This window comes from Podarcis melisellensis (genome assembly GCF_964234715.1).
Source record: "Podarcis melisellensis genome assembly, chromosome: 2".
Lineage (NCBI taxonomy): Eukaryota > Metazoa > Chordata > Lepidosauria > Squamata > Lacertidae > Podarcis > Podarcis melisellensis.
In genome coordinates this window covers 34,635,909-34,656,656 of record NC_138529.1, presented here as the reverse complement: position 1 = coordinate 34,656,656, position 20,748 = coordinate 34,635,909, and the positions used below count along the sequence as shown (strand labels likewise).

At 45.5% G+C, this 20,748-nt stretch overlaps 1 protein-coding gene across 1 annotated transcript in view; it reads right to left on the bottom strand.

Moving 5' to 3' along the window:
- Positions 1 to 3,509: 3,509 nt before the first annotated feature.
- The window catches only part of UBALD2 (UBA like domain containing 2), a 38,893-nt gene continuing 21,654 nt past the window's right edge, over positions 3,510 to 20,748 (bottom strand). Inside the window, exon 3 of the mRNA XM_081898078.1 lies at positions 3,510 to 5,431. Within this exon, the coding sequence (XP_081754204.1) occupies positions 5,111 to 5,431 (321 nt within the window). The 3' untranslated portion in view covers positions 3,510 to 5,110. The remainder of the gene's footprint in view (positions 5,432 to 20,748) is intronic.

Sequence of the window (20,748 nt, the reverse complement as noted above, 5' to 3'; positions counted from 1 at the left end):
AGCATCAAGAGCCAATTCCACATAAGGGCTAAAACCAGAGAGGGAGATTGTAATTCTCCATGGCAACAAGGACATGGGAAGTGGCCCCTCTAGCAGTTTTTTAAACAGAGAAGCAATCCAGAGGCATTTAGGAAGTAGGATAAAGCAGCACATGGGCAAATTGGAGTGGGGGGAGACAGTGTGGGGCCAACTGCACTACCTCTCCCCCCAGAATCTCATCACCTGCTGCAAATTGGAGAGGACAGCATCATGCCGAAACCTAAAAAAGTAGGGACAGTGGTTGCATGCTCAACCCCCAACAAAAGCCTGAATAGGGCTTAAGAGTCAAGCAAAGATGTTAAGCCTATAGCCTCTTAAAGGTATGTATAATTCAGGAGTCTTCTACCCAGAATTTTACTTCCTTTCCATGTACACTGTTATCTGTTTTGATAGTCAAATTGCTGGGATCTGGGCAGAACAGGGGTGTTGTGGCTCTCCAAACATTGTTAGCCTGGAATTCACTGTGTGTGTATGTAAACCAGAGATGGGAAACCTGTGGCACTGCAGATGTTGCCCGCCTCCAATTTCCACCATCCAGCACACTGACTGTACTAGATGGGGCTGATGGGAGTTGGAGGCCAATACAATTTGGAGGGCCACAGGTTCCCCATCCCTGGTCTACATGGGGTGGGGGAATTCTAGGCTGCTTCTGCCATGCCCTCATGCTATTAGAAACAAAGCTCAGCTATTACTGACTGTAACAGAATGGTGTATTCTACTCACTAAAGAGTATTTTTGTTTACCTAATACCGAGATGAAAAGATGGAACCAACAGTCTCCAATCTTGCTAAGGATTTGTCCCTCAAATGTGTAAACATGGGAGCATAAAGCCTTTAGTGGTTGGTTGCAAACACACTACTACCACTCTATACAAATATATGCAAAGCAGGTCCTGCCCACCAATGTATATTTGGGCTGAAGGTGGGGCTTCTGGGTCAGAAAAAGACTACTGGTTTGGAGTGAGCTCAGCGACTGCTAATATACCTGATCAGGTACGTGGGGGGGGGCACAGGTGGTGCTGTATTGAATATAAGGAAGGTTTTTAAAAATGGTCCATTGGTAGATCACTAGAATGACAGACATTTGGCTGAACGGAAGGCAGTCATACAAGAAGGCCTAAATTCACCAACACCAATGTGGTCCAATAGCGCAAGGCTGGCCTACAGAAGAACAGTGGCAGTAGCACACCATTGCCTGCAGGAATTTAGCAATGAAGTGTTGATGACAGCCCCACTTTTGTTCTTACACCAAGTTGACAAAGGGGGGGGGGGAGAGAGATTTGAGCAAGTGTTAAAATTCACACTTATAAAGCTACACTTATTAACAAGGCCAATAGTGTGAAGGAAGGGCTTACAGCAGACTTTAGTCTGGGCTGTAGAAGAAAAGATGGGACTGAGAAGCAAAACGGATCGCCTTCACCAAGTTCTTCTCATTGCAAACAAGATCTCTCGGACTTCTTTTTTATGACAGCAGGCTTTCCATCTCTCTTCGGAAATATGCATAGCACTGTTCTTTTGGGTTACATTATCCCAACTGAAAGCAATAACGGCAGTGACAAGATTCCACAATGCAGAGATGAACCCCCAACTCATATTTAATAATTATCCCCCAGGTGGTGTTAAATTCTACTTTCCTTGCCCATAATTATCCACCCACATTCCATTATATATTGAGCTGCTGAAGACACCCCCATAGTAAGAACAAACAAATGTACATACAAACACCCACCACAATTTGGACTTAAATCCACACCTTTATATACATGTAGATACCTACCTCTGTGTGCCCAAGAGACAGAGAGTTTCACACCGCTTGCATGAAACTGGAACTGAGGGATCTTGTGTTTTTCTGGATGTTGGCCTGGCCCTGATCCTGGTAGGAAATGTGTTCCAATATCCAGATCCTGCATTCAAATCAATATGTGGCCCCTCTGTTCACTTCTCCATGTAGTGAGGGGAAGGATGGCAGAGGAAGTGTGTAACCCCAGCTTTTAGTGACACAACAGTGTGTGTGTGTGTTCGCGTGCACACTCACGCACAATGGGAAAAGATGCCTCAACGCCCACTTCAATGTGTTTTTGTTCTGGTCAGAGCCTACTCAAAAACTTCTATTTTAAAAAAAATCCACTTCTTCCAAAGCAATAATGCCGACAGCAGAGATAAACTTGAATGCAGCTTGATATAGCGGCTCCACACAGAGGTCAAAGCAGCCAAGTGTTCACTACAAGGCAATTAAGAGAACACACAAGCACTCTTCTTCAGGGGTCTAGGGAAGAGGTGGAACTAACATGAGGTGGTGGTGTGGGAACAAGTCGGCGAAGGGTGCATTCACACTGCTGTTTATTCCGTTTTCCGGACATCTCCCTAAATGTTATTTTGCACATTATATTTGAGCTTTTGCACAACGCAAAAGCTACTTCGGGAAAACGAATGGAATGGAATATTGTGCAAGTTTAGCACTCATTTTCATGTTATTTGACTCCAGCAAAAACTGTTTGCAGCCCTCTCAACCTGGAAAAGCATGGGACCTTGAGTGTGGCATTCCCCCATTTTCACGCCGCAGCTGCTCACATGAGGAGCCGAGAGGCGGCATACCAGCATGCACTGCACTGCATTTTGAGGCTCATGCCCTCCTTTTTTAGCCTGGTTAGAAAGCATGCCGGAATTTCAGCACAGAATGGCACAATGTCAAGGGACGGCATTTTGACATCTGTGCGAACAACATTTCCCGCACCGTGTTGGTGCAGAGGTAGAGATGTGGTGGAACAGGCCTACGCAGTGTGAAAGGAAAGTTAGCAAAACCAGGCACTAGCCTCATAATAAATGAATGCAATACACCCACCATACAAATGCAACCTAAGTCTGCCCCCTGCCCCATCATCTCCCTCTGCAAATTAGAGGGCAGAAGCCCGAAAGGGAGGTCCTGCTCCTAAACAGGTATGTTTCCCATGTGATGTAAATCCTGGTTTTCCAGGGGTCTACACTGCATAGGGGAGTATACATGAGTAGAAGCTGGCTCCCCGATTCACAAAGACACTCTCCAACCTCTGGAGAGAGAAATGGGAATGGGAGTACAGCTAGCACTCTCATTCCCATGTTTCTCTCTTCATTGGGCACTGAAGTGTGTAAGTGCTTTTTTTTTTAATCTGCATTACGAAGCAATTCCAAATGAATGCTAATATTAACACCGACGACCTAGTTTCGTTTTGCTTTTCACATAAGCCAATGAGTGACGTGCAACAGGGAAGCAGGGAAGAGCGGAGTAGGTTTCTAGATAAAGGAAGGGAGGGGGAGGAAGAGGAGAGCAAGCTGTGTGCCTTTGCAATGTCGCGTATGTAAAGAGGAAGCGTTGGTTTTTGGTTTCCGTTCAGTTCTAACGTCTATCATTCATACCCAGCAGATTTCTTTGAATTAAAGAAGAAGAAGTGTAAGGCAACAGGGTGGGGGACAAAGAGACAAGTGCCACTCTGGTTAAAAAAGTGATTTTTTTATTTTTAAATTAATATAAAACCTTCAACCTGTTTAAGCAAGATTCTGATTTTAAAACCTAAAAAACAAAAAAACAAAAAGAGCCTCAGCATCTCCCTTGCCGCCGGATGTCAGGGAGCACTCTCTTGAGTCCTCCTTCGCATAATCCATCTTCTGGGGAGGTTGACGTTTCTGTTTTTATACCTTTGAAAACTTCAGCAACTTCCCTTCCAGCTTATCCTCCCAAATGCTTAAACTTTGTCCTTTTAAAAAGGGAAACAGCTTGAGAGCTGAAGGGGAAAACCATTCCCCCCAAAAACAAGAAGGGGACAGGTGGGGGTGGGAGAGCAATAAAGAGTCTGTGGTAAGGTACCAAAAAACAAAACCCCCAACCCATTTCTAGTTTCTGCTACTTGGAGCACACCTGCTGCAGCCGTTGAAGAAAAAGGGTTTCAATAGGCCAAAGTTGGGGCAATGGAGAAAGGGTTTAAACCCAAATGACAGCACGGACGCAAGCCCACAAAACCCCACTCTCGCCCATAAATTTGCCAGCCCATGTATAGGCTAGAAGAGCTGGCTGGTTTTGCCAGACTGTACATGTCTCGGCACCTGTCAAAAAGGGACAAGATTTGCCTCCTTGAATGTACAAAATCTTGAGTAGGACTCAACATGGTCTCACAGATTTACAGCCCCGATAACGTGACATTTTGCACTATTCCATTTTTTTTCTTTTCTTTTCAGGCTCCTTCTGTGGCCTACAGGAGAGCCCTGTGGAGCGGAGTCCACAGTGGAAAATTACTTCCCCAACCCCTCACGCTCAGTCACAACATGGGGCAGGGGGTAGTAGAAGCTCAATTCCTTTAGCAGGTGACACCCCACCCAGCCTAGGAGGCTCTCTGAACCGCACGGGCACACAGCCAGCCACAGAATCTGAGGCCTGTGCTTTCCCTTCAAGCAAGGAGGGTTTCTCCCTCAAGGCCCCTCAACCGTCTCAGCTGCTACAGGCAACTCCGGACAACCAGGAGCCAAAGGAAAATCAAGAGGAGGGCAACAAAATTGGGAAAAGATGGAAAGGAGAGGCAACTTTCCGAGCTCTCCCGGCCACCCCCAATCACATACATACGTGCGCACACACAGGGTGACACCTCGAACCCCCCCGACCCCCCCGGATCCAACACAGCCACCCTTCTTTTTTCCAGGCAGCTTTCGCAGAATGCTACCTGGATCTTTGCAATTCCGTTGCTTTCATTCGTGATGTATATACATTAGATATATTTATATATTTATATATTATAGTTATATAATTTTTTTTTCTTTTAAAAAAGAGAAAAAGATCAGTTATTAACTCTCCTGAAGAGTGGATAAGGGAAGAGAAGGAAGGTGGGTGCGGGGGAAAGGAACATCGGGGTTCGGGCTGATGACGACATCTCATCAGTTTTTTTTCTTTAAAAAAAAACACTATAAAATATTCCAGTGCGATCTTCAGGGGGGAAAAAAATACCCCCACCCCATTTCCCTGTGCCCCCTTGGATTTGCCACACCCTCTTTACCGCCCCCGCCACCCTATCAACTTCTCCCCCCCCCCATTCCAAAAACATTAAGTCTTATCTCTGGCCATCCATTGCTGCCATGGCTTTCTGCTGGGGGGGCCCTTGCTGAGACACAGGAGGCCACATGGGCTGCTGGTGGTGGAGGTGGTGGTGGAGGTTGTGACTGGTGGGCGACGAAGGAGGGATCCAGGCAGGTTGGTGGTTTGGAGGCGAAGAAGCCCAGTAGGGGCTGAAGCTACCCGGAGGAGAGCAAGCCATGGATGTGATAGGGCTGTTGCTGCTCTGAAGGTTCTCTGAAGTCCGCAGCTTGGAAAACATGGCAAGGGCGTCTGGGAAGTTGGGAGGCGTGGCTGGAGTATTGCTGGGTGTGCACATCTGGAGGGCAGAGAAAGAGAGAAACAGGGTTATAATTGTGGCTCCCTTCGCCTGGTCAGTGCAAGGGTTCACCTAATGACTTCCCAAGTCTACTTTAAAAATAATAATAATAGAAGGATATCCAGCTTCCACATGCAACACAAGGAAATAGCCCCAACAAGAGCACATGGCTTCCTCTCCTTCCCCCAACAAAGCAGCACAATATAGAGTCTGGGAAAATAGAGAAAAGAGTTTAGGTCGTTTCCAAAGCATGTGCCACACCCTTGAGCTCCCTTCCTTAAAAATTAACTACCCCACTCTGCTAAATATTGGCAGAGGAGGGTCCCATATTCACACCTAAAAACAGTGGCTGGATCGGCATTTTCACCAGCCTGACTGAATGCACCAAGTGGAAGGTCTGAGAGGAAGGGGAACTCCATTTTCCACATGGATTAATCAACTGGATGGGCAGAGGATCAATAGGAGCTCATGGAAGAATGAAATAGAATATAACAAAATGTATAAATATAACCAAATGATTTTTAAGAAAGGATTTACAGCTGGTTTAACAGATTTGATGACCTTGACTATTCAACCTGTAGCCTGGCCTGGGTCCCACTCAATGCTACATTGCTCCTAAACTCATACCTGCCATCAAGCTTCTCCCTCAATAAATTCCCACCTTCCCACACAATAAATTATTGAAGGAGGATGGGGCAGAAGGGGCAGATTGCTGCTTGGCGAGCTCCTCCTACCCAGAAGTGGACAACCTTTTGCTGACAGTAGTTACAAAATGTTGCTGAAGGAAACGAATGGCAGGAACTGTTATCAAGATTCTGGCCAAATCTGACTCCAGAGGATGCCCTGCTTTGGGCAGGGGGAAGAAAGAGAGAAAGGGGTAAAGTGATGGGGGGAGAGAGAGGATGAAACACTGGTTTACAAGCTGCTTCACAGAAGGATAACAACTAAGGTCTTCACCAGTGCTCTTCAGATGTTGTTCAACTACCCATCTCCCCTCACCACTGGATAGCTGGCTTGGGGTGATGGGAGTTGTAGCTCCAACAACTGGGGGACCAAAAGTTGAAGAACACTGGTCTACACCACCCTCCAAGTTTATCCAGCCCCCAAGCAAATTTTTCTGCCCTCCCCTCCAAAGATGGGGGGCAGAGATATCTGTGTGTATGTGTAGCCTAAAAATGTTCGCTCCAGAATCTTCCACAAGAATATCTAGTTGCTGATCAAGGTGTTAAAGCCTTCCCACACAATAATAGTAGGAAACTAAGTGATTTCCCTTTGCACAAACCTGCAGGAAGCAGACTTTGGGCTGGCACCAATCTATGGGCTAGTAATTGGAAAACACACATAACCCCCTTTTTTGGTATTTAGTGACAATATAAAACTGAAGCAGGAGGGTTTAAAGGCCCAGACCATGTATGATGCAAGATGCATGATGTACACGCCAGGAAAATAGCTGGTCCTACAATTCAGAGAAATGGATGCAAAATCTAAAAGCTTCCAAACATGGTACACACTGACCAAAGAAAGGCAGGATGATGCCTGTTTGTCATGTAGTTTGCAAAGTTATGTTTCATTTTGCTTACACAAAGACAGAGATGGATTGCGCAATCCCAAAATGTACAAAAAGCTTTCTATGTTATGCCATCAAAATGAAGGTGAACAAACAGAACTGAGTGTGTTTTGCATAATTCCACGACATTTCAGAACGGGGGACCTTTTTGGTTCACAGGAGGCCCCATTGTCAGTGAGCAATGTTGTCTCATCCCCAACAACTGCATTTACCACTGTGCAGGGCTGCCTTTGTCTCGACATGTGATGTTTGACATGCATCATTAATCAAGCGCCAACCTCAATCTTCTGGGGAACTCTAAGACTCAGGGCTGGCCCTTTATCTCAGCAGCATCTCACAAACCACCCCCTCACAATAAGCACACTTCCTTATTAAACATCGCCTCCCTCCTAAAGCCTGAGAAGGAAGCATGACAGCTTGAGAATTGAGAACCCGGCAGAAATTAGCTGCACCAATAGAGGCCAATTTGCAGAACGTGCCATCTATGATGAAACAACGCTTATTAATTGCCCCAAGCACGTTGTCTGTCTATACCTTTTGTCTGGCTCCGTCACCATGTTAAATCGACTGCTCTCTAAAGCGGTTCCCTCATCTGCAAGATGACCTCTTTTATCAGATCAAACACGGCCAGGTACGCAAGTTCCAGTTTAAGTGAGCAGCTGTGCCAGCTTCAATCTTCTGCAGCCATTCAGCTTTCCTATGGGTCCACCCTGCAGTCAAATTCTACTCATGACGTGCTGGAGTGCTCCAACAATCCATGCTGGCCTGGTCTGGCACTCTACTTAAATGGGGGCAAGGGACTGTGTTTGGGAAGCCCATCCACAGAAAGGCACCCAAGAAAACGAAAATGCACGCACAAAAGAAACTAGTTACACTTTAACTGACCTTTTCCTCACACATGGCTCGGCATATAAAGCAGGGGTGGCTAAGCTTTTTCTGGCCAGAGGGTCGTGTTCACCCTTGGCCAACCTTCTGGGAGCTGCATGACAGTGGTGAGTGTGGCCAGTTCACATGGGGACATAGAAAGGTGGTTATACAGAGTCAGGCCATCTACCTCAGTGCTGTCTGTACTGAAAGGCAGCGACTGGCAGTCCCTCACAGACCACATGGAGGTGCCAGGAGCCGAACCTTTCACAAGCAAAGCAGATGGTCTGCCACTGAGCATCTTACCCACGTGCCACACATGCCCATAAAACAGAGGATCATGCGCAGCCTTCCCTCCCAAGCTGATCTATGCAGATCACCTGAGGGAAAGGGGTTATCATCATCTCTCTGCATGTCAAAGGCTTGATCAGATGACTGGGGAAGGGGTGATCTGCATTCCAACTGGGGAGCTGGGCTCTGCGTCCCAGCACTGTCTCTACTTTCTTTTAATTTTGCCAGAGCCAAAATCAATAGGGACTTTGAGAGGTGGGCAGAAAAAAATTGCTGGGGGGGGGGGCAAAACGAGAGTTGCAATTTCGTCACCTCAATATAAAGAGTAGGGACCTTCCTGTCTTTCCAAATGTTATATATAGGTAAATCAGATCTAATTTGCATTAATACCTGACCATTCCCCAGCTAATTATCCTACAATTAATACACACACACACTGGAAAATTTGTATTTGCAATTGAAAGAGTTGAGCACAGTAACAGGCAATATCCCCATGTTATGGAACCACAAGTTTCCATCTGTGTTAATGCTTGAAAACAGAAGCTGAGGGTTCTATGCTTTTTTCTGGCTCAGACATTTCCAAATGAGAGCAGGTGAGGAATATTTCCTGTCTCTGCTTCCCATGCATCAGGAAGTTTCATCCAAAATGCCCCCATCTCAGATATTAGGTACTTGATACTGGACAGCTTTAATAGAGGGAGTTGGGGGGGGGGGGTTCCTCGTTCTTCAGGTAATCCTAATAGGGTAGTTTCAAATTGCTTGGAGAAAAATTGGTTCATTCCAGCACAGTCTGGGCCCCACCCTGCAAATAAGTATACTCCTTTTTGTCGGGTCCCTCTAAAAGCTACATTCAAAGTCGTCTGAAAAGAGGAGCAGCTACCTCAATCACCAAGCACTGCGTCCATCCTACACACCTACATGCAATGTCAAGCCCTGGAGTACTCTCCACGTTTGCATACAACTTTCCCTTGGGGCGGAATCTGAACACGCCACCCTTCTGCTCAACCTACTGGCATGTTTGTTTTGACGACTGAGCTCTTTTTTTATTATGTGTACGCAGACTCTCCTGCCTTCCATTTCCCCAGTTCTAAGACTCTGTTTTGTATCTATCTCAAGGTGCTCTTTTAAAAAAAAGGAAAGAAGAATGAAGATAAAACACCAAAAGCTAATCAATTTGTCTAGGCTTTAAAAAAAAAAAAGGTACCATGGCTAGCTCAGACACCAGGTTAATAAAAACAAGTTTCCTTTTGTAGTCAACTATGTGAAGGTGCATCTGAAGTTTGAGTGAGAACAGCAGCAATTTAGCTAGCGCACTACAGTAACTCTACTCTAAAACAAGAGAAGTCTAAAAGGTTTGCTAGACATCTAGTAACCATGTATATCCAGTGGGGCATAGGCTGCAGGTATGTTCATGTTCCTCTGCCAGCGTGGTGTAGTGGTTAAGAGCGGTAGTCTCGTAATCTGGGGAACTGGGTTCGCTTCCCCACTCCACCACATGCAGCTGCTGAGTGAGCTTGGGCCAGTCACACCTTTTGAAGTCTCTCAGTCCCACTCATCTCACAGAGTGTTTGTTGTGGGGGAGGAAGGGAAAGGAGAATGTTAGCTGCTTTGAGACTCCTTAAAGGGAGTGAAAGGCGGGATATCAAATCCAAACTCTTCTTCTTCTTCTTCCTCCCTTGTGTGACACAGTGTAGAGTTGATCTCCCAAACCTCCCCCTCATAAAAAGGAGCCTGGAAGATTGCCTATATTAACGTATGCCTTGCATCACCCATCTGCACAGTGAGGTGCCCAAATCATGTATGTAAATAAGCCGGGCTGACAGCATTTCTCAACCCATCAAGATGTCAGCCAGCCCTAACACCCTGATGCCAAATACATTGTGTGGAACTAGTTGAAACAATGGGATTTGGCTGCCAAGTAAGAGTGTCTCAACCTACATAATTTATTCAAATTTAATTTTTTACACAACTGCTTGCATGTAGGGAAAAACCCATGAGCGTCATCAGACATGTGCTTATTTCGCCTCGCATCCAAGTGATGAGGATTAAGTTTCCCACTGTATGGAAATGTGACCAGAGAAGACACACGACAGCCTGATTACTGTGTTACCTTCAAGGAAGTAATCTCTCTGTAGGAAACTCAAGTCAAGCAACCCTTCCCAGAGGCAACTTAGGCACAACAAGTTGTTGGAAATAAAACCCACTGATTTATGGTGCTCACTTGCATCTCGTATACAGTGGTACCTCGGGTTAAGTACTTAATTCGTTCCGGAGGTCCGTACTTAACCTGAAACTGTTTTTAACCTGAAGTACCACTTTAGCTAATGGGGCCTCCTGCTGCTGCCGCGCCGCCGGGGCACGATTTCTGTTCTCATCCTGAAGCACTATTTCTGGGTTAGCGGAGTCTGTAACCTGAAGCGTATGTAACCTGAGGTACCACTGAAACAATAGTATTTCTTTACTACAGGTGTACCTCCCCCTTTCCTCCAAAGAGCTCAATGGGCAGCATACGTTGTTCCACACCACCCTTTATTTTCACAACAACCCTGTGAGGTAGGTTAGACAGAGATATGAAGACTGGCCAAAGGTCACCAGTGAGCTTAATGGCCAAGTGAGGATTTGAACCTGCATGTCCCCAGTCGCAGTCCAACAGCCTAACCACTGTGCCACACCAGCTCTCTTGTTACCCTGATATATTTTGCTTCTTTACTTAGAAAATTTATAAACCACTTTCTCAAAAAGTACAGTCACACCTCGGGATAAATGTACTTCAAGTTAAGTATTTTTGGGTTGCGCTCCATGGCGACCCGGAAGTAATGGAGCACGTTACTTCCAGGTTTTGCCACACGTGCATGCGCAAAAGCAGCAAAACGCGACCCACGCAGACTGCGTTCACTTCAGGATGTGAACGGGACTCCGGAACGGATCCCGTGGTACCACTGTACTTCGAATGGTGTACAGGTTCACACATACACACACACAAAAAAATGCACCATAGAAAAGTACACAGTTACCAGTCTTCATCCAACTCCTGGACTGGAAGATTAGAACCACACTAGAAATATGCCATAAACAGATGAACACAACTAGTTTCTTCTATTTTGCAGCCTACGTAATATCAAGCACAGCTTTTTCTTTTGATGGCCTTACTCTAGAATTACTCTCAAATGAGAAAAACGGATCATTATTCAAAAGTTGCTAAGTGAAACCTGCCACAAAGTTTTGAAGTGTGGAGCGGCTCCTATTTACGATTCTAGCCTGCCACCCATTTTCAACTCTGGTTTTCCCTCTCTCCCACCTGTGCTGAACCAAAGGTGAACTTGTTCCGGGAGCTTTGCTAACGCCATCTTGGTAGTCAAGATTAACCCCACAACTAATTGGTAGTTGTTGTAACAATGAGCTTTGATATACGCGAATTGGCTTGCTTTGATGTTACCCTTATCTGTGGGGCTTGGGGTGCTGGGCTCTGAGCCCAGAAAAGGGGAGCTATCTGAAAGGTTTGGATATTTGCCACCTATGCCCTCGTCTGGCCAGATGGAGTGATGGGAAGTCCAGGCCAAAGTTACATATGCTGCAATTTTTTTAGGCAATGTTTATAGTAAGTATAATATAATCCAGGGCAGCGAAACTGAGTTTATGTAGCTTAATGCATAAAAATGTTAGCCAGTAATCCCACCTCAATGAGGTCAAATACATAAAGCCAAGATGCAGTTGGCCTCTACAGTTATCATTCATGCCCACCTTAGGCAATGTTATGAAGATGCCTCACACCGTATAAACACTGGCCTATAGGGTTATTTTGTGATATTGTGCATGTTTTTAAAAAGCAAGCTTCTAGTCCCCATACGTAGAAGGAAAACATCTGCAAGCGTCATGTGCTAAAGGTTCAAACAGCAGGGGCTTGCTGCAGCCAAGGGGCCTTCCTTGCCCCTACCTGCTCCCCACACCTACTTCATCCTTTTGAGGCCTGTTTCTTTCTGCCATTTCAATCCTTTAAAATATTCTGAATTCTGAAGGGAGAAAACCTACCCGATTGGAGTCAAAATGGTCTAACAATGCAATGTCAAAATCAAGCCTGAAGGAAAAGTTTGGCCCAACTCTGAAGCCAGTGCAAAATACAAGCTAGATCCCACACACTTTTGGTCTCTGGCCCTGAGCAAACTACTTCTGAGGAAATGTGGCCCTTGCCTGGGAGTGTAGGTTCCCTAGCCCCTTTAATCCTGCAATCTCCTCACTTGTTCATTTTTAATTCTTTTTTATTTTTTAAACAAAACCTATCTCTGCATTAATTCTGAGGAGATCCAGAACATTTTTGGCACGAAGCATCGTTGTGGCATGTTGCTTTGCTTTGTTTCTCCAACGCCAACAGAATAGGCGTCATGTGAGTCCAATAAGTCACTGTAAAAACACGCACACACAGAAACTACTAGAGCCTTGCTTTATTGGAAGGTGTGTTCTGGGGGTCATGTTTACTAGAGGGCAAGTTTCCTGTGTCACAAACAAGCCGAATCAAAAGAACTATAGTCCACAACATATATGGCAAAAACATTGCCAGTGAACACCATTGTCCTGAGGAGAAATGAACATTTCCCTCCAAGTAGCGCGTGCCAGATTAAACAATCCCAGAATAGACCAAAAGGGTGGGGGAAGAGTGAGAGAAAGAAAGAAACCCCACATCGGTTTTAGTCTATTTAGACACCGTGAACATGGCTGCCCTCTCTGAAAGGCAGGGCCCCATGTTAGCAGCCTCACAGTGATCAGCAGCGTTACCACAACAAACAGAGAAGTTACAAAACTAGCAAGGAGGGGGCTTCTTGCTCGGGTTACAAGAGACCTCCAGTCCCACATACACACACCTGCAGGGACATCCATGCTAGGGTCACATAACACAACTTGGTGAAATACAATACCAACCTAAAATCCAATGGATCTTTCAAGAGGAGAAAAATAGGTGTGAAAAGTAACTTAAAATTGACAACACCTCTTATAATATAACAAGGGCGGGGGGACTACCTATGTGTACACACACAGACACACACGTGTTTTTAAGATTAGGAATAATAGGGAGCTGCCTGGCACTGTCAATCTATTGGCCCATGTGGCTCAGTTCCTAGACCAGTGTTTCTCAAACTTGAGTCCCCAGCTGCTGTTGGACTACAGCTCCCATTATTACTGACCACTAGTCTTGCTCACTAGGGATGATGGGAACTGTAGTCCAACAACAGCTGGAGACCCAAGCTTGAGAAACACTGTCCTAGATATTGCTGAACTACAACTCCCAAGCTGCTTGGTCAGGGATTATGGGAGTTGTAGACCAGAAACATCTAGAGCACTAAGTCTACAATGCTGACAGTGGCTCTCTAGGGTTGCAGACAAGAGTCTTCCAACCCATCTTGAGATGATAGGGATTGGACTCGAGACCTTTTACAGGCAAACCACATGCTCTGCGTTGAAGCTAAAGCCCTTCCCTGTGTTTTGGGTTGGAACAATAAAATACACAGTCATGTCAAGTAATATGCTTTGCTGATAGTAAATGATGGGAAATTTTTATATAGGTTTTTTTTTAAAGGCACACAAATGGAAAGTTCAGGGTGAATTTGCAATCCAGAGCAAACACACAGTACAGCCATTCACAAACAAAGGTAGTTCCTGGTCTCTAGGAGAACCAGCCAATATAGTTCAAAGATGAGCATATGCATAAGCGCTCCATCCAGCTAAATCAGTGTGCGTGGGGAACAATTTCTGCGAAGGCCATAATGGAACGTTTGTGAACACCCCGCCAAATCAGGTCAAGGGATTCCCCCGGAGCAGATTTGGGACGCGGGTGGCGCTGTGGGTAAAAGCCTCAGCGCCTAGGGCTTGCCGATCGAAAGGTTGGCGGTTCGAATCCCCGCGGCGGGGTGAGCTCCCGTCGTTCAGTCCCAGCGCCTGCCAACCTAGCAGTTCGAAAGCACCCCTGGGTGCAAGTAGATAAATAGGGACCGCTTACCAGCGGGAAGGTAAACGGCGTTTCCGTGTGCGGCTCTGGCTCGCCAGAGCAGCGATGTCACACTGGCCACGTGACCCGGAAGTGTCTCCGGACAGCGCTGGCCCCCGGCCTCTAGAGTGAGATGGGCGCACAACCCCAGAGTCTGGCAAGACTGGCCCGTACGGGCAGGGGTACCTTTACCTTTACCTTTTACCCAGGGAGCAGCAGTTCCACTGTGCTTGATTGAGCAAGTTGTTCCACACACACATTTTTTTTTACTGGATTCAATCCAAAGACTCAAAAGCCAGGAGAGGCCTGCTGGCCATAGAAACAACTCAGGGCACTGTGAGACCTGAAAAATTCAAGTACTGTAGAGAAATGAAATCTAAAGAACACATAGGCATCTTCAGATGAAGCAAGTGGCCAGAGATTGTAACTTCCTTTACTTTTCTGAATGATGTGCAGCAGCGAAGAGATTGTTCCATCCATGCAACAAATCAAAGCTACGTGGGCTATGAAAAATGTGGACAGGCCCAAACACAAAGGTCTTTTTACACCTCAGTCTCAGTTCTACTATGTCTACTTTATAAATGGCAAATTGCCTGTGGCAAGCAAACTTGAGGAAGTTGACGTGGGTGGAGCTAGGGCAGAATATAACCTCCATTATAGTACCTCGATGTTAAAAGGGTGGATTTTGTAACCAGGGTGGGAAAAAAACCAAGGAACAGGTTCGACTTTGCAATGTAGATGTATCCCTATCAGCAAGAGCCAGGCTGCTTTTTCCTTCTCATCTACAGACTAATTTAGCTAGCAGCTTGCGACATCCTAGAAACCTCTGGAGAGGTCCAACACAAAAAGAGTACAGCAGAAAAGCATCTCCGTCACCAGCTTCTCCTCACTTCCTGGTAAGTCCTCACAATTTTGTGTAATCATTCTAATTTTAGCATCTTAAAACACACACAACCCCCCCCCCCGGTCAGGTCTCTCTCTCTCCCCCCCCCCAGTCGTCACCCCAAATGCCTGCTGTCAACACCCATTTTGCAGCTGAAGGTGGGGGGGGGGAAACTTAAAATGGTGAGGGCCAGCCCACAGAAGGAAGAATTAGATCACTGTGTTCGGTGTGTACAAAAAAAAAAAGAGGAAAAAAAGCCTGCCAAACTTCAGAAAGGAAGAGGAGAACATGACTAACAGAAAAATGGGTGTGTGTTATGAAACAGCTGCCTGGGAAAAAGTGTGCAGCAGCCCAAAGAAAGGAGTGGGGAGGAGGAGGAACAGCAGCAGGGAAGGGTTCCTTTACCAATGCCCCAGTTTTAAAGGAGAAACAGGCCATTACTCCTTAAAGAATAAGGTACGGTGGTACCTCTGGTTAAGTACTTAATTCGTTCCGGAGGTCCGTACTTAACCTGAAACTGTTCTTAACCTGAAGCACTACTTTAGCTAATGGGGCCTCCTGCTGCCACCACGCCACCAGAACACGATTTCTGTTCTCATCCTGAAGCAAAGTTCTTAACCCGAGGTACTGTTTTTGGGTTAGCGGAGTCTGTAACCTGAAACGTATGTAACCTGAGGTACCACTGTATAGAAATACTTCTGGACCACACAGCCTAGACACCTCTTTGTAAATGAAGGTAACTCAACGGAACAGTAACACCCAAACATACAGCCCAGAAAATCCGTTCTCCCTCTTGTTGCATTTGCTATTGGATGCAGGAGAGGGAGGGTGTTACCTATCCTAGCTGCAGGTGAGTTACCCCACCATCAAGCAGCACAGCCAGGCAGGAGCAAGCCCAGAACAGGCAGAAAGCAGGACCTATATAATTATAAACAGGGTTCAGCAGGGAGGAAACCATTGCATAATGCTCCCTTATACATGACTCAACCTTCCTGCCTGTCAAATTAAAAACAAACAAACGCAGCAACAACAAAATCCTAACAGAAGCTTTGCAAACTAAGGATTGGCAAGCGGAAGCACAGAAGGTAACCTTGACCTTCCTGGCATAAAACAAGCCCAGCTCGCCACGTGGGGCAAACACTCTTTTGCAATCCCAAGCAATTCAACCTTAACACTCAATGCAGCCTAATAAGGAGGGGAATAGACATTTCTGAGCTTCGTATGCTGATTTATAATAAACTATACTACCTCGGCTACCACAAAGATCTCATCCTGTCCTTGCACTGGAAGCTCCCCTGTATGTTTCATACGGCCACAGTTCAGTGTGGGGTGGGTGTGCAAGTAGGTTTTTAAAACAGAGAAGGCATTCACATGTGCCACAACAGGAGCATTAATTCCAACTGATTCGCTGCAAGTCGGAATCACGCTATCAGCTGCTATGTGTGTGGGAAAACGGCACCATTTGTGCCGGCAGCAAGCTGTGCAAAGTTAATATAATTAAAACAGTTAAGCTGTCACAGATCTCTTTTATTAAAGGCAAAGTCAATGCAGTGGTGTGAACTGACCCCAAATGGCATCATTGAACGCATCCATTGGCAAAGCAAGCAGCCTGGGTCATCGTCTATTTAGGGGTGAAGGCGTCAGTTAAACAGGGTGCCCACCCCCAGGATAAAGCAAAATGGTTTGTGATAAGCAATACACTGACAGCCAAATCAACAGTGTTGCTAAACGGAAACCCACCAACAGCCACAGCTGGACTGCTGCGAGAAGGAAGTCTTGGGAAAGAGCCGATTCATGCGCTGGGCACATGACTGTGAGTTTGTCACTTGTCCACTTTGTGCCTCCTGGTGAACTCCTGTAATGTTTGAAGATTCCTGTCTATAAACACAGGGGGCAAACTATCCCCTTGTGACACAAGTCCATCAAGCACCTTTAAAGACATGCATTGACCTTTCAAACACTCTAGCAACTACTCAAGTGTACCTGAGAGGCAAATCTGTCTGCTGTGTAGGAGAAATGCGAACTTTCCATGCTGAGAAAACACACAGGCACAGCGGTATCTTCACTGTCAAGCTACATTCATAAATATCACAGGCCACACCCACAGCATACATTTAAAGCACCACTATACCACGTCAACAGCCATAGCTTCCCCCAAAGAATTATGGGAACTGTAGTTTAAAGGTGCTGAGAAGAGAGCCCTATCCCCATCACTGAGCTACAATTCCCAGAGTTCCCTGGGACGAAGGATTGGTTGTTTAAGCACTCTGAGAATTGTAGCAGAGGTCTCCTAACTCTCCGGTCCCCTTAAATGACGGTTCCCAGGATTCTTTGGGGGAAGCCAAAGCTGTTCAAAGTGCTGTAACAGTGCTTTAAATGTATGGTGTATTGGCAGTCTTTGAATCACAGAGATCTGCTGTGCGGTGCAAGACATTGCTGCTAAACACACGGCCAAAGTTAGAGCATATGCAACAGCCAGTTGCCTGGGACAACTGCAATTCTCAGAAGGTATTATCAATGCCGTTTTGTCTTGAGATGATCCTATACAAACATGCCAGTTTCAAACTAGGTTTACTGTATTGAACAATTTATTTTGCTTTTGCCAGTCATGGGAAGGGACAACTAGCTAAGCAGGATCCCAAAGCCTCGCCTCTGGCTATTACTTTTGCCCTCACCCCCCACTTAAGATTTTATGTATGTCCATGGGGTGCTCAGTGCTCGGTCAAGCACCAAGTTCTGGCCTTTTGCTTTGTGGAATCTCAGAATATACATAGCTGTGTAAAAACAATAAAAATTCCAATGTTGCTCTCAACACATCTCAACAGCACACCTACATATTAAATTCAATTATTTCTCGTAGCCTAAACCACTTTCCATTTATCATTCCAATGGCCTCTGGCCACAATCCCTGAACCTCTGAAGCTGCTTCAGCCCCTCAGACATCACAAGGCGCTACTATTTTCTATGTGATTTGTGAGTCGCCCTGAAGGAGAGTAAGTAACTGCAACTCCACTGCATGGTTAACAATCAAAGCCTGCTATACCTGCAACACAGAATGAGAGCTCATTTAAAAAAAAAAAAAAACACCAAAAACCTTTAAAATTGCATTTATTTGGGAAATGGAGCATTTGTCCATATTTGCTTCTATTAACCTAGAAACCGAGCTTTTCGGGGGTGTCAAGGCTGCAGCTGGACAAAGGAAAAAAGGAGGAAGGTTGGATGCATGCATGTGTGTGTGTAAGACAATCATTTTATTTTTTTAGTTTCCATTTGTTCCTTAATATAAAAATGTTTATCCTACCCTGTTGCTGCTCATACAGCATTCAGGGCAGTTCCTAACAATGTAAAATCGCATTACACTAGCACATAGTCAAACAGAAAAATAAAACAATAGGAGAGACAAAATAAACTACATTAACATCCATTTGAAAGCAGCAACAGCAGAGATCACAGGTAAAACTGACCATATGTATTTTTAAGTCTTTTGAAGTGTTTAGGCTACTTGCACTCTAACACATTTTTGTTCCTTCATATGCTCACCACCTGACCAAAGACTTTCGGCTGATCTTGGGAGAAGGAAAGTGACATCAAGTCTGGTTTCAATAGCTCTGAAATAAACCCTGAAATAGCTCCATTTACAGCACACCAAATGTAGCAGAAATAGCGCTGATTTACACATTATGAATGAGTGTTCATGCAAGCATTGACTAGAGCATATACGGCCACATGACCAGTACAGTGCAAAGAACTTATGACACCATGTATATCGTCTCACATAACACCTTGCCGTTCACCTGAGCATGCAGAAGCATGTGTGTGTGTGTGTGTGTAAAGAACTTTGAACCACAAATGAACACTGCATGATCCTGATGTATTAAAACAATGCTCAGTGGGCGGGGGTGGCTTCTAGGAGGAAGTCTGGACCTTTCATTACACGCTGGCTGTGGCCAATGCTACAAGCGCTACGATAACGCACATGGTTACACAGAATGCTACGAAAAGGCTCTGATTTCAGCTGGTCATTTATATAGCTCTGACAATGTGCATGGTACAGAGCAGAGAAAAGCAAGCAACACACCAGCAGGTCCCTGCCCCAAGGAGATTACAATGTACAGTTCAACATTGGGGAGATGAAGGCAGGGGGAGAAGAAAAGGGTGAAGCAAGAACAAAAGAAAGCAATCAAGATGCAAACTTAGGAACATGTTGCAGCACTGACACAGCCAGGGGGGAAAATCTTATATTGTCCCAGCACAAAGAAAGCACACACAAAGCAGTCATGGCATCTTCACAATAGACGAAACTAAAGTGCCTAGAAACGTACAAAGCCACAAGCAAGCATCTTACGCCAGTGCTCCGTAAACATCCAGCGCACTTGATAACCTTAAATATTTTATAGTAAGCTGTAGTAGTAGGAAGGAGAAGATCCCCAAGCTACCCTTACAATCAAACGCGCGCACACACACACACACCAATTTCTTTTGTCCACATCCAATTACGCAGTTGGCCTTGACATATATTCAAATGGAGCTTGGCTGTGTTTTTCAGAACTCAATAAACTAAGCAAATAGACAATCATCCTGGGTGCTGGAGGAACTACAGAAAACACAGAATACTTTGATGTAGCTGCTTGCTTGCCTTTACTCAATTCTGCGTTGCTCATTCACTTTAGTAGCCCAACTATTCTCCAACAGACAAGGCTGCTCGTGTTTCCTCTACTACCTCTTGCCTACAAATATGTACCCTGCTTATCAATAAAACCATGCCCTAGGTAGGCTTAGGAAGGTATAACAAAAAAATAGAAATAAAGCTATAACCCAACAATGACAGGTAGAGGAACATATAAGGAGAGGAATAAAACAACAACAACAAAACTGCTGCTAAATATATTTGTTAAATTTGCACCTTGCCCTTTCCACCCCATAGTGGCTCACAGTAAAATAAGGTCTGGGTAAAACGCACACACAAACATTTTTTTGCCAAGAGTCAAAAACACAAACCGTTAGGTGCCAAGTATACGGAGCTGCAGGGGAAACAATTCTGGAGTCAAGGTAGCACTAGACAGAAGGACCCAAAGTCTCAACCACCAACCAGCCAATCTTGGCTGGTTAGGTCATCTGAAGGAAGAACTCCTCAGATGACCTCAAGGAATGGGCAAGTTTGTACAGGAATAGGCAGCCTCTGAGATACCATAAGCAAGGGCAGGGATACTATGGCCATCTAGAACTTGCTGGTCTACAACTCCCTTCATCCCTGAGCACTTCAACCTCTGGAGGGCCACAGGCTCCCCATTCCTTCCCTATACAGGGTGGGTTCATGTCTCATAGGTTACCAGCAGCATGTTGACTAAAGCCTCAGGACACACAACATAACGCTCTTGAAACTGGCAAGCTGTGCTCCAAATGGCCTGGTCATGTTGTGGGGATGCCTGATTATCGTCTTCCAAAGCAACTACTCTCTTCCGAACTTAAAAATGGAAAGCATATTGCTGGTGGTCAATGAAAGAGGTTTAAAGACTGTCTCAAGGCAAATCTGGAAAAATGTAGTATAAACACTGACAATTGGCAAACACTGGACTGCAAGCGCTCCAGTTGGAGAACAGCTTTTACCAAAGGTGTCATGGGCTTTGAAGACACTCAAACTCAGGATGCAAGGGAGAAACGTGCTAAGTGGAAGGCACGCTTGGCAAATCCACACCATGATCAACTCCCACCCAGAAAGCATGTGTGGATCCAGA